This window comes from Ostrea edulis, chromosome 5, assembly GCF_947568905.1.
Source record: "Ostrea edulis chromosome 5, xbOstEdul1.1, whole genome shotgun sequence".
Lineage (NCBI taxonomy): Eukaryota > Metazoa > Mollusca > Bivalvia > Ostreida > Ostreidae > Ostrea > Ostrea edulis.
In genome coordinates, this window is record NC_079168.1 from 76,051,786 (window position 1) to 76,065,009 (window position 13,224).

General features: G+C 35.0%; 1 protein-coding gene across 3 annotated transcripts in view; it reads right to left on the minus strand.

The window, feature by feature from the left end:
• LOC125650566 (geranylgeranyl transferase type-1 subunit beta-like) overlaps positions 1–12,671 on the minus strand; it is a 13,313-nt gene extending 642 nt beyond the window's left edge. Inside the window, exons 1-10 of one of the 3 annotated variants that reach the window (XM_048878964.2) lie at positions 12,523–12,638; positions 10,035–10,990; positions 8,663–8,787; positions 6,710–6,768; positions 6,383–6,534; positions 5,201–5,337; positions 4,777–4,833; positions 4,411–4,595; positions 2,090–2,198; positions 1–925 (exon numbers count right to left, since the gene is read on the minus strand). The exon at positions 1–925 is cut by the window's left edge and continues 642 nt beyond it. In XM_048878964.2, the coding sequence (XP_048734921.1) occupies positions 786–925; positions 2,090–2,198; positions 4,411–4,595; positions 4,777–4,833; positions 5,201–5,337; positions 6,383–6,534; positions 6,710–6,768; positions 8,663–8,786 (963 nt within the window). In that variant the 5' untranslated portion in view covers position 8,787; positions 10,035–10,990; positions 12,523–12,638 and the 3' untranslated portion in view covers positions 1–785. Of the gene's footprint in view, positions 926–2,089; positions 2,199–4,410; positions 4,596–4,776; positions 4,834–5,200; positions 5,338–6,382; positions 6,535–6,709; positions 6,769–8,662; positions 8,788–10,034; positions 10,991–12,522 lie in introns of all 3 variants that reach the window. The other 2 variants (XM_048878963.2, XM_048878962.2) reach the window with 2 other exon arrangements.
• Positions 12,672–13,224: the final 553 nt, after the last annotated feature.

Sequence of the window (13,224 nt, forward strand, 5' to 3'; positions counted from 1 at the left end):
TATTTATATACACCTTTTAATTTGCTCAGGTGTTTCATATTTACCATTTTCTGCTTTTAAAAAATTCAGACAAATGTTTGATTTGCTTAGATATCATCATTACAGTTTGATATGCTAAAGTTACTTTCAGTACATTTTGATAGACTTTTTAGACGTTGACAGAGGTATTTGTGGAGCGTAGCAGGAACGATAACTCTGGGTAGATAGCAGTAGTGCTTGAAAGGTCTCAATTTAAGAAATATTCCTTGCATGACAATCTTTTTTGTTTGGAAAAACAGGGAACACAATCATTAATCCTAGTTTCAAAATTTTGCCTTTTAGATTTTTTTTGGTGGTGGTGGTGGGTGTGTGTGTGTGTTATTGTCAAATTGACATCTCAGACTTGAAACAATCTAACAGCATTAAGAAATGTGCAGAAATATTTCAACAAACTTATTGTACACATGTTCAAAATCTCTAATCATCCACCCAATATCAATAATCACACAGAATAGTTAAAAAATTGTATGAATATTCATACCCTAGTTGAAATTTATAGTAACTGATATATTGAATCACATTTCACATCATATTCACAAGATTCACAAATAATTTTTACTGAATACCATATACGTACTGATATCAAAATGTTGGCAATAATGTTTACATGCACTTGGACATAAAAAAGTTGTATTTCTATACAATAGAAAAATATATCAAAATTGATAAATGTATAATACAAAATAGTCGAACGATCACAGAAAATGAGTTAATCTCAGATTAATTTAGACCTAAGTTACATTTTGTTAATTTTTCCATTTTGAGTGTAAGCTGTCGAGATGTTCACTGGCGCGTTGACTGATATTTAATGCAGCATGCATGGATAGAACACCCTCCTCCTTCAGCAGGGACAGCCCACCCACTCCTAGATAGGCATGTAGGGCATCTGTAAGAATGACATTTCAATATAGCATGATTTTAATGGTCATGATTTTTTTAAAATTCAGAATGCCCTCTAGGGATTCTTTTAAAATAAATTTTTAATTTCATTCAACAATATAAAAGATATTTTTTTAACCTCAGAAAACATATTTTTAACTGATCCTTGGATGTTTGTTATAACTGTATTGTATGTATAGTTATAATGAAGATTTTGGACTGTCCATTCGTTATAACTGTGATTCACTATATGTATGTATAGTTATAAGGCCACATCAAATCGATTCTCTGGTTCTCAGACACTGCCGCCCCCCCCCCCCCCCCCCCAAAAAAATCGGCTGCTGACACGAGTTTATTGCCACCCCGGAAAAAAATCGCCGCCACCCGTATTTGATCCGTCAAAATAAAATTTGTGTTTTGGCGCCAAAATCGTAAAGCGCCTTGCTGAATAAGACGTGCTGCTTAGCTGATGTAAACAATATGGCGACAGAAACAGTTCTTGTCAGCATTGAGATTACTTTTAACTCAAAACAGATTGTTCCATGGACAATTATACCGGTAGACTCGTCCTTGACAGTTGATACGCTTTGCAAGAAACTTCTGGGCGGTGAATTTAAAGAAATTGAAACCGTGAAGGAACAAATTGATGAAAGCAAGGCCGAGTTGAAGTACGACGTTTTCGTAGGTCGAAACAAAATGGCTGACAGCGATAAAGAAGCTATACAGTGTTGAATACCATTTGTAAAACTCTAACTTTCTTCACAACACAAAAAAACCACGGACAAAAAATCCCTACCCATTTATGACATGGAGATAAACTGAAAAACTAAACCCCCTACCTACCTACCCATTTTTTGAAAAACAATTGTCTGAGAACCAGAGAATCGATTTGATGTTGCCTAATGGAGATTTTGGACTGTCCCTGGATGGTCATTATAACTGTGCGTATAGTTAAGGGAGTTTGAAAGGTAGATAGAAATATCATGGATCAGCTCTCCACACATTGCTTTTAAGGATATGTTTTATTGGTAAATAAAGATGAATGCATATTTTAACACAAATTCAATCATTTACGGTATAAGTTAATGATATCAATTAATATGGTCAAGTATCGTTTATCTATTTTCATTTACAACCTTAAAGATTTATCAAATATTAAATTCTAACTCACCTGGAGTATGGTCTGGCCATTTAGAAAACCCTCCTGTGATTGCGTCCTGCGTCTCCATTAAGAACCCTCGGTTACACTGGGCATCACTCAGATGGTAGGCATCTATAAGCTAGAACCATGAGAAACAAGGTTAATTTCAAACCACAACATGATCATAAATGCATAAATTATTACTCATGTAGATCCTAGAAGATCTATTCATGTGATCAAATTTTGAAAAATAAAATAGTATTCTGATTCATGTTGCAGATATGAGGAGTCAATCAAATTATTGAACAACTATGGATAAAGGAAGTGAAGACATGAATAACAAGAGGCCCATGGACCACGATGCTCACCTTGGCTCTACTGTTCTTCAGAGAAAGATTTTTAAAAGATCTTTTCCCTCCCTAACCCTGTCATCCCATGATAAATTTTGGCCCCAGCCCAGCCACATGGGGTTGTGATCCCACAGGGGTGTGTGTGTGTGTATGTTCATTATTGGAATCAACTGAAATCTGCACTGAGAATGGTCACATATTGACTATTCATGGCTCAGCTGGTCTTCAAAAGAAGGTTTTACCCTATAAATTCCCACACAATCTTTATTCACCTATTGAGACCGCACACCTCCATGGTCATGCTTTGAACTCTCATGACAATGTCATTCTTGAGAAGAAGATTTTTAAAGTTATTTCCTATACATCCCCATGTAAAACTTTATTCCTGCAGCCTTTTTTTTTTTTACCCTCAGGTACTGGTACCTATTCAATTAGGAAAAATAGTGTCAAAATCAAACAAATTGAGAATTTTCTACCAACGTATCGGCAAATGATTTCAACTAAAAGAAAAAAAATAAAGAACAAAACAATTTTTTATGGTAATATTTGCTGTTATGAGACATCAGGAATTGTCATAGGTTCGTTCTAGAATAATCGTAGCTCTACAACACGTGCACTGCCATGATCAATACCGGAAGTGAACATTTTAGTTAACTTGTACAATGTTTCAGACTAAGTAAATTACAATGTCAGCGGTCTATTTTCGGCAAGTGAATTGGGAATTTTTAGTCTCAAAATTGGGAAAAATCAACGTTTTCTTGGCATTAGGAATACATGTAGTACCATTTATCAGTACTAGTAATACAAGAAACAAAAAATGCTGACTCCTAAATATAATCCCATCAGTGATTTTTCAAAAGGGTCCTGTGGCTTTCGAATTGGGAAAACTTGTCAGCATTTTGATCAAATTGGGAAAACCTAGTCATTAATGTAAATGTGCTAAATATATCATATCAAACAAGAAATCAAACACAAATTGATGTCATTCTTCTTTTATTTTACACATTTAACTTTCTTATCTTTAAACTCTTAAAATTTTCGATTATTCTTTCTAAATCATCTAGAATTGATCCATCTTTGTCATATCGTACATAAACTATTGACATTGAACTTATTTTTTAACAAATTATACATTTTTCACCCGTTTTGAGTATTGGGAAAAGTGAAAGTTAAATTGGGAAAAAATTGGTAATTTTTGAAAGGGGAAAGGGGGAAATCGGACCTGAAATGGGTCTTAAAAAATCACTGCCCATCCTACTCCCTACTTATCATTGATTTAACAACTTTGAATCTGCACTACCTAAGGCGGATACTTGCCTGTAAACATGACTTTTCATGACCCATCTGAAAAGTCATTCATGAGGAAATTGAATTTTTTTTTTAATCCCTGATGGTGGCCTAACCCTAACCCCTTGGGACACTAATTTAACAAATTTGAATCTGCACTTTCTGAGGATGCTTACATATCATCTGGACTAATCAAGGCCTTGCTGCTCTTGAGAAGATTTTAAAATATTTTTTCCTATAAATCCTCATCTAAAACTTTGTTCCCCTATTGTGGCCCCACCCTAATCCTGGGTGCCATGATTTGAACAATTTTCAATCTCCACCCATTAAGGAAGCTTTTACATAAATTCTGTCTTCTCTGGTCCAGTGGTTCTTGAGAAGAAGATTTTTTTATGATTCCACCATATTATCACTTTTTCTTAATTATCTCCCATTTGAAAAGGGTGTGACCCTTCATTGGAACAATTTTGAACCCCTTTTACTCAAGGATGCTTTATGGCAAGTTTGGTCGAAATTGTTTTGTGATTCTCGAGAAAAAGTCAAAAATGTGTAAAGTTTACAGAAAAACAAATGGAAGCCCGACAACAGTTCATCAGAAAGCTTAAAGCTCAGGTGAGCTAAAAACTGTTTCTGGTGGGTTTTTTAAGGATTCAAAATAAAAGTTGTTTACAGTATAATTCATATACATGTGTTATGTATCAAAATATTTCCAACCTTGAGAGTGGCTCCCACCCAAAATGAGTAGCATGTATCCGTAGGTTTGTTCGGTCGTCCTTGAAATCCAGACTGCTGTCGACTAATGCACCACCTTTGTAGTCGTTTATATTGTTTAGGAGTAAAGCTAGTCTTTAATTTGTTCATAAGTGCCAAGGCAGCTATTGCACAGAATGTTGAACCTCCTGGAAAAAAAATTAATGTACTGGGTAGCAAACCTCTAAAAAGCACACAAAATCAGCACCAAATATCACATTTCCATGATGGATAAGTTTTTCCAAATAACATATTTCCATGAGGGATAAGTTCTCAGGTTTCTTGTGATGCTCTCCCTCAGGAAAACATGAATTTAACATGGTGATGTACCTGATACTAACCATGAGCCTCCAAGTCTGGACCTTGTCCTATCCCACCTTCGTAAGACTAAAATTACAGAAATACCATTTAATATACATCATACAAAGCAAGGTCAAACAGGCAGGACATCAAAACCGCCCCTCAATTTCTAGTCAAGTACTAGTCTTCTAAACAATACAATCTGATACTGTATAAAATGTGGTTATTTACGCATGAGGGAAATTTACACTAATTACATGGTCATGTAATAAGTGCGTAAATTTCCCCTACACATTTAGTTGTAAATATTTGATATAATACATAGTTTAATCAGTTATCTCATTTTTTCCCCACACGTCATGTTGGACATCGAAAAACGCGTACTTAACCCCCAGTGTAAATAATCACTTTTACAATAGTCCACATGATGGTACATATAGTTGAATATAAAGACCTGCCTGACTTTTTTGTATGAATTCCACAGCTTTTTCCACATCCATCCCTGACCAGTCATCTAACATGTAACAAATACAAGCCGCACAATAAACAAACCGCATGTCATTTTCACTTCCTTCCGGTACACAGCAGAAACTGAAACAAACAGAACAGCCTTTAGTTTGCAAAATGTCATTTTTCATCAAACACAAGAAATTTCTTTTGTGACGTATTGGAAAGGATTAACTCTTGCTGAATTTCAATACATTACATTAATTACAATGTTATTCATGACAGGTACTTCACCAAGTACTTCAATATTTATTTACTTTTATCTCTATCAATAACCACAACATATTTACAAACATCTAATAAACTCTTATAGTAAAACACATTTAGAAACTAATCCATGCTTATTGCAAAGTAATATTTATTGCCCTATGAAAAGAAAACGAAAAATTTTTTTTATTGGATATAAGGCCAATTCAACTTCATCCCCGCCCACCCCTCAAAAATCGACCTGCCCAGAATTTTTTTATTTTGCAGAACTTGTGATTTCCGGGGGAAATTTTTAAGTCCGACTCCAGTATTTACACTTCTTGTTTACATTACCGGTATAGCAACGTGAAAAGCCACGTGAAGAAAATAGATCATATTGTTTTCTTAATTTCTCACATTCTTACGGGTGTAAATGAAAGGAAGGGATTAATGTTCTTCATATCTTGAAGAAGTTTTGTATCTTTCTGTGTTTTAAATTAAAGCTTAACCTGGAATTCGTCTGTGAAATAAGCATATATTGATATCCACCTGGCATTAAATGATGCACTTCTGTTGACAAAAACCCGTTTGTCATTAATATTTTTCTCAAAAAATAAAAATTAAAAAATAAAATCCTCCCACCCGCCCCATACTTTTTGGTGACCCTGTATGATAATGTACTAAATAAGTTGAATTGGCCTAATGAAGTTTGGTTAAAACAAACTGTTTTTTGCTGGCCCAGGAGGTTTACTATAGCCAAGTTTTACCGTATAATAAAGTTTGGTTATAACAAACTGTTTTTTGCTGGCTCAGGGGGATCGCTATAACTGTGTTTTACTGTATAATGTAGTTTGGTTATAACAAACTGTTTTTCGTGGGCCCAGGAGTTTCATTATAGCCGTGTTTTACTATTACTTTATCAAACTGTGTAAAATGATTAGACCTTCCATCCTCTTGTTGAAGATTGCGTAATGCACTCAGCACTGTAAATTTGTTTACTTTGCCCAAGTCATCTCCAAGAATGAGCAACGAAGTTAAAGCGGTGTAAGTCATCGCTATATGACCACTGTCTAATTTCAACTCGTTCCTCTTTTTCTGTACAACCAAAAAAAGGAAAAAGAAACAGATAAACATTTCACATCAGGTTCCAAATTCAAGTTTTTAGCAAGTAGTGAAAGTAAATTTGAAAAAAATACCCCAAAAATTGAAGTTTCATAGAAGTGTAATTATATTTCAGTGTAAAATAGTCTGTACTACAGAATGCATATACCTGAGAATTGACTGTGTTTGTTGATGAACCTCGAAATCCACACTGACAAATGTTGGACCCTGTTATAAAACGAGCATTCTGTGAGCCTTAGTATTGCAAAACAATATTTGTCTCCTATTGGCCTATAAAGTCAAGTCATTTGCATAATATTCAGAAATACTATGTCAATAGCTTATGCATGATAAGAAAGAATAATCCGGGGAAAAAAAATAAAAAAAGAAAAGAAATTTCAATAAGTCTATGAAATTGGCCAGGACCATGTTCGGTCATAAATTTTCAATTGTCTCTCTTTTCGCATTATCTTTAATTAAAAACAATTCTACCATTATCATCTGCCAACCAATATGCCTTTATCATAGCATCAAACAATGCTTTATTTGTATCCTCAGCCTTTAAATGTTCCATTGCTGTGTTTAAATGTTCCATTGCTGTGTTTAAATGTTCCATTGCTGTGTTTAAGTGTTCCATTGCTGTGTTTAAATGTTCCATTGCTGTGTTTAAGTAACAACCTCACTTCTCCAGTATTCAATGCCGCAGTGGTCCAGAGGTTAGAGCGTTTGCCCCGCATGCAGAAGGCCAGGGTTCGAATCCTGACCACAACAAACCTAAGTCGTTAAAACAGGTAGTGACAGTTCCATCGCCAAATGCTTGGCATCAGGTGTGAATGTCACAGGTCCTCAGAGATGACCTTAAAAAACAAATGTCTCATGTGGCACGCTAAAGAACCCTCACTGCTCAATGGCAGTAAACGCCGAGCAATGGCCTAAATTTGAAGCCCTTCATCGGTTTTGGTGACGTCTCCATATGTCAGAGTGAAAAATTCTTGAAAGAGACGTTAAACAAGATACAATCAATCTCCAGTATTCTAAGTAATCAGGCATATAAACATCTGCTTTTTCATTAATGTATGTATCTCGTGTATTTAACAGTGACATCTTTATTTTGCCCCACCCCTAAGGTCTCAGGGGTGTAGAAGTCCTGAAATCTACAATTTATGTCCCCCTTCTCCCAAATCTGAAAAGAATTGGAATGATAGTTGTCAAGAAGAAGTTAATTTGTTCTATTTCTAACACATTTAATAACTGACCATAACTGACCATTTTGGCCCTACCCTGATACCAAAACCCCTACCCCTGGGATCATCAAATTTACATTTTAGTAAAGGACTACATGATCTTTCTAAATCTTCATTTAGTATCAATTTATTATCAATAGCACTAAAGAAGATGTTTTACACATAAACACTATTTACAAGCCCCCCCCCCCCCGAGTCAGAACCTCTACTCCAGGGATCATGAAATTTACAAATATGGTAGAGGCCTTCCTGCTCTACATCACTATGTATTTAGTTTTTCTTACATATGTGTGAATGTAGAGAAGAAGATTGTTGAAAATTGGTCAATTTTGGGCAGTATTTGCCTCGCCCCTAAAGCACAAGGGGTGCAGGAGTTTGGTGCAGGATACGTGAGTTCTGAAATTTACTCTTTATGCCCCCCCACCCCACCCCTCCTGTCCCAAAGATGCTTCATACCAAATTTGAAAAAAATTGGAATGGTGGTTATTAAGAAGAATGTTCAATTGTTAACGTACGACAGACAATGACGGACGCAGACCAATTTACTCAGGTGACCTAATAAGCACATAACAAATATCACTATCCTAAATCAATGTATTATACTAGAGAAAGCACAAAGTCTCATAAATCTTGTAAAACTCAGTCAACTGCGACAAAAACTTGATCAGAAAACATACATTAGTAAATCACATATCAAATTTCAGCTTCCAAAATTACAGCATGATGAAAAAAGTCTGAGGAAATAAGTTGTTACAGACGAACGGACAGATGGAGTGCAAACTAACAGTTCCCTTCCGCTTCACTGGCAGAAGACTAAAAAATCATAAAAACATCACAAACAATTTATTTACACTCCCATCCCCCTAAAATTACATTACCATCTTCATTTGGAAGAATTTGCAAGGAATAAATCCACTGAATGATTTTATCCTTGTCCTTTTCTATTCTGTTCAAAGCATTCAGGAGATCAAGACCGGAGAGTGCAAAAAAAGCAATTGTCATCCTGGAAAAAAAAAGATAATCAGTAACTGTTTGTAAATTCAGAAATCTTAACAAATGAGTAATCTTACAAAGTTATGAAAGTCATGAATTTTATTAAAAATTTAAACAATTCTTTTTCAACCAAACTGGAATGATTTTATCCCGAATATCTAACTGAAAATATTTGTGGGAAAATTAGTTCACATAGAAAATATTCATAAATATAGAAAGAAAATATTGCAACATGAATATGAAAATCAACAGAGTTTAATTTGACTGACAATCTAACATGACTAAGTCAACAAACAAAATTTTTTGAAGCTATGAGTTTTGGGGTGAAACTTTAATGAATATTTGAAGGCAGTTGCTTAAGGCCGAAAAAAAAATCAATCAATAGTTCCTCAGGTCCCGCCGCATCCGTTGAAAAGGTACTGCATGGAGATTTTTCTTTTCAATTTATATTTGTTTATTTATGTAAATGAGGTAACTCTTCTGTTATAGATATTTATATAAAACTTTCAGAAGGTTTTCATAAAATTATAGGTATTTTTTTTTATCAAATAATTACTGAATGCAGACTCATTTATGTGCAAGTGTTTGCCTAAACACAAGAGAAGTGGGAAATCCGTTAAGAATTTTTCTTTACATTAAAATTTTGAGACAGCAATCATGATTGCAAGAATAAAACAATATAAGACCTTAACAGTGCACAGAAAAACATGCTGTAACTTTCAAGAGCTTTCATCTCAGGTGACCTAAAAAAAAAAATGTCATATTGACCAGTTATATGCATCTTTAGTAACACCACCATGACCACTTGCTAGATAACAGGCCTCTGAATTTCTATCAATAAGCTGTTAAATGTGTAGTGAGGGTGATATTCATTACTGAAATCAATCCATGAATGATTTTTCCACAAATAAATCCAACTGACACCATTCAATTTCATACTAAATCGATGATAATTGTCATCATTTCAATGATACATCTTATACATGTGTATATCCGGAAACTTACAAAATAAGGTGATGCATGCCTTAAAGAGTCATTGTTTATCAAGATAAAACCTGATCAAATGTAACCCGAAACTAGTGAAATAATATCAAACTGAAGCACGACATTTCCTACATACTTTATACAGGCTTGGACAGGAACAGGGGAGACAGGAGAGATTGAACATAAATTACCTCCTCATTTATACAGAAATCAGTATGTATACCCTCTCTCTATATAAATACAGGTATCTGAGTAGCGTAGTGGTCAACATACTTGCTCCTCACATTGTGACCCGAGTTTGATCCCCGTGATCGGCAGTGGTTGTATGTGAGAAGGCAAGGTGGTCGCTTGCTGCAATAATGTAGCCCTCTCTGATTTTTTTTTTGGGGGGGGGGGGGGGGGAGTGATTAACTCCTGCAACATTTTCAATCATTCTAAACATTTCCTGACTTTCTTTATGTAAATAAAATGATATTCTATGTTTCTTAGTCAATAACAAATATATAAATTTACACCTGCAACTTAAGATTTATGAGGCTCTATTCTACCGTTTTCAACATTCGATATATTCCAATTTCTCGATTCATATTTATGTGCCATGTTTGATGTACTGAAGTTTCAACTTCCGATGTCAAGTTATTTGCATATGCCAAATAAGGTAGTATTTACATCAATGGACAAGTACGGAGGAGAAAGTTATTTCTTCAGTATTAAAAAGGCTTAGATTTAATATCAAGTTAACAAACGAACAGCAGAGTGTAAATTCTTTCTGCAACCATATGATTTTCCTTTCTTTGTCGGAGTGGCTCGAGTAACTACATTTTTGCACAGATTGTCAATGTTTAGCTTAGGTTTTTCAGTAGATCCACCTACGAGATCTTGTGATAACAAGCATGGTGGAGCAGACGAAGAATTGTGCATGCTGTACATGTTATTGAATGAAAAACACCTTCATTAGACATGCCAAAGCACAAAGATGATACTCCTTTTAGTGTAAACAACATTTGGGACTATTACACGGAGCTTATTATCAGTTATTCACAAAATCATTTTGCACCATTATAGACATCCTAAGGAATTGTAGCTCTGTCCCGAAAACGTCAGAATAAAAAAAATCGAATAGGGCTACATTATTGCAGCTAGGTGGTCGCCCACTCAGACACTTGGGTTTCCTACAGGTACTCCTGCTTAACTTCCTCCCACATAATGACCCCCTAGTGCCAACATCCCTGCAAGTTGGTAAATATCTAGTATATAGCTAATGTTCTTTGTTGTCATGTTCAACTTTAAAATAAAATGAAGATCATTATTATAAAATAAAGATTATTATTTGGCGAAGCCCTCTCACGGCCCAGGGCCATGAGAACGGAGCTTTCCATATAGGTAACACGTATATACATGTTTAAAAGGAAAATATAGAAAACTAATGAAAAATTAAACCATACCAAAGGAACTTGAAAATTTTGGTCGCAATGGCATCAAATCTAATAATATGTTGTACGGTGTGACCTTTGAGACGAGCGAAGCCCATTAACATCTTGCAACATGACTTCTAGACATTTTATCCGCCTCTTCATTTAACGCGGGAAATATAATGTGGTGGATGTAAACAGTTACATTGTGACGTCATATTAGCTGCAATGTTTTTTCTTTCTCTCTCAAACCAAGCAAAAACAAAACGTTTGAAGCTATGAGAAAGCTTAATTGTCTGGAATTTAAAAATGTTTATGGTACTTTCTGAACAATCTAATTGTTTTGGTTACGGGATTGTCAATGAAGTATACCGCAGTGACGGCGGCATTTTTCCAGAAGCATTATGGGTAATACTCATCTTTTTTCAGCTGATGCAAATCACGTGACTCATATGTGTAATCGTTGGAGTGAGCTCGTCGCGTCGCGATGCGAGCTTTGCTCGCTATTAACACGTGGACATGTATTTCTCCACTTTGAATCTCGTCTACCCTAGTTCACGTCGTTCTGAGATGTTACATAAAATCTGTAAAAGCATGTAAATCTTATTTTTTTAATCATATATAATCACTCCTCGATTAATGCGATTGTGCCATGGATGTCTCCTATGTTGGTAAATTTGCTAAATACCAACGTTGAATATGACATCACAATGCACTGTTTACATCAATTGCGTTATATTTCCTGCGTTCAATATATAAGCGGATCAAATGTCCAATGCTTTGATAAAGCTCTGTCCTCGTGCTAACTTCAGGTTGTTTTTGGTCTTGTTTGGGATATAGATACTAATGTCAATACCTTTTGCTTCGCCCTCAAACACGGTCACGCCGTAAGACATTTTATAACAGTTTATTGATCCAGTGGCCTGTTCAGGATAGGAAAGACCAAATTGTATATGAATAACCCCTTCGTTTCCACAGAAATTATGCTAGACATAGGCACAGGGGCTCGTCACGATTGACCCTCTCTAGTCTATATTACGGTGTCAAATTTTAGAAAGACAAAAAGTTTCGTGACGAGCCCCTGTAGACATAGGTATTAGGTAGAGGCTTTATTTTCCATTGTATAGCTACTGTAATTACTTCAACCATTTGTCACACATAATTCAATAACATTTTGGTAAATGTATGTCAACTAATTTTGTAAAATATGACAAGTCGGACTGAATCAGCTAATTTGGCAAACTGAGTCATGACATATTAGAAAAAAAGCCGATAGATCTACACCCAAACTCATGATAATGCTGTTTTCAGCTTACATTTAAATAGCACCATGTGACCACAATATTTACCTGTTTGTATCCAGCGAACAATATCTACTGGGGAGGATCTGGAGACACCTCTCGAAGAATTTAATATGCTTTGGTTTGAGAAAATCGTCGTTTTCGTCCGCCATGTCTGATGCGTTTTTGCTGTTTTCAATACTGAAGAGTTCCTCATCAATGTAAAATATAAAACTGATCTGTGATCAGCATTTTTTCCCCGTATATACTACAGCAGAGAACTCCAATAGCGTGTCTTTGATTAGAATAGTGCTAGATATCTTAATGTATTGATAAAAAATGAAGATTTCTATATTCATGAGAAATTATGAATATATTGCGAAAGGATACCTATTATATGTATATGTATGTCTCTTCTTTCTCAATCCTTTCACGATGCATAGTTTATAAACGTGATTGATCATCTATTTCTGAATGAATATTGTTTAAATAACCCACATTACCGACTCAGAATTTTAAAAACAACTGTATGGGGTTTTTTTTTTTTTTTGGTTTTTTTTTTAATAAAACATAAAATTCATAGAATTTTTCATGTGTACTCTACATACAAATTAAATTTCAATCAAACATGAAATGCAGTTTATCATCTTCTGCAAGTAACACATAGAGAATGTTCATTCACCAACCAAGGGCCCTCAGGGAGTATATATATGCTACTAGTGAGACAAGATATGTTACGCATAAGTTTAGAAGTTTCCGATATTGAAGATG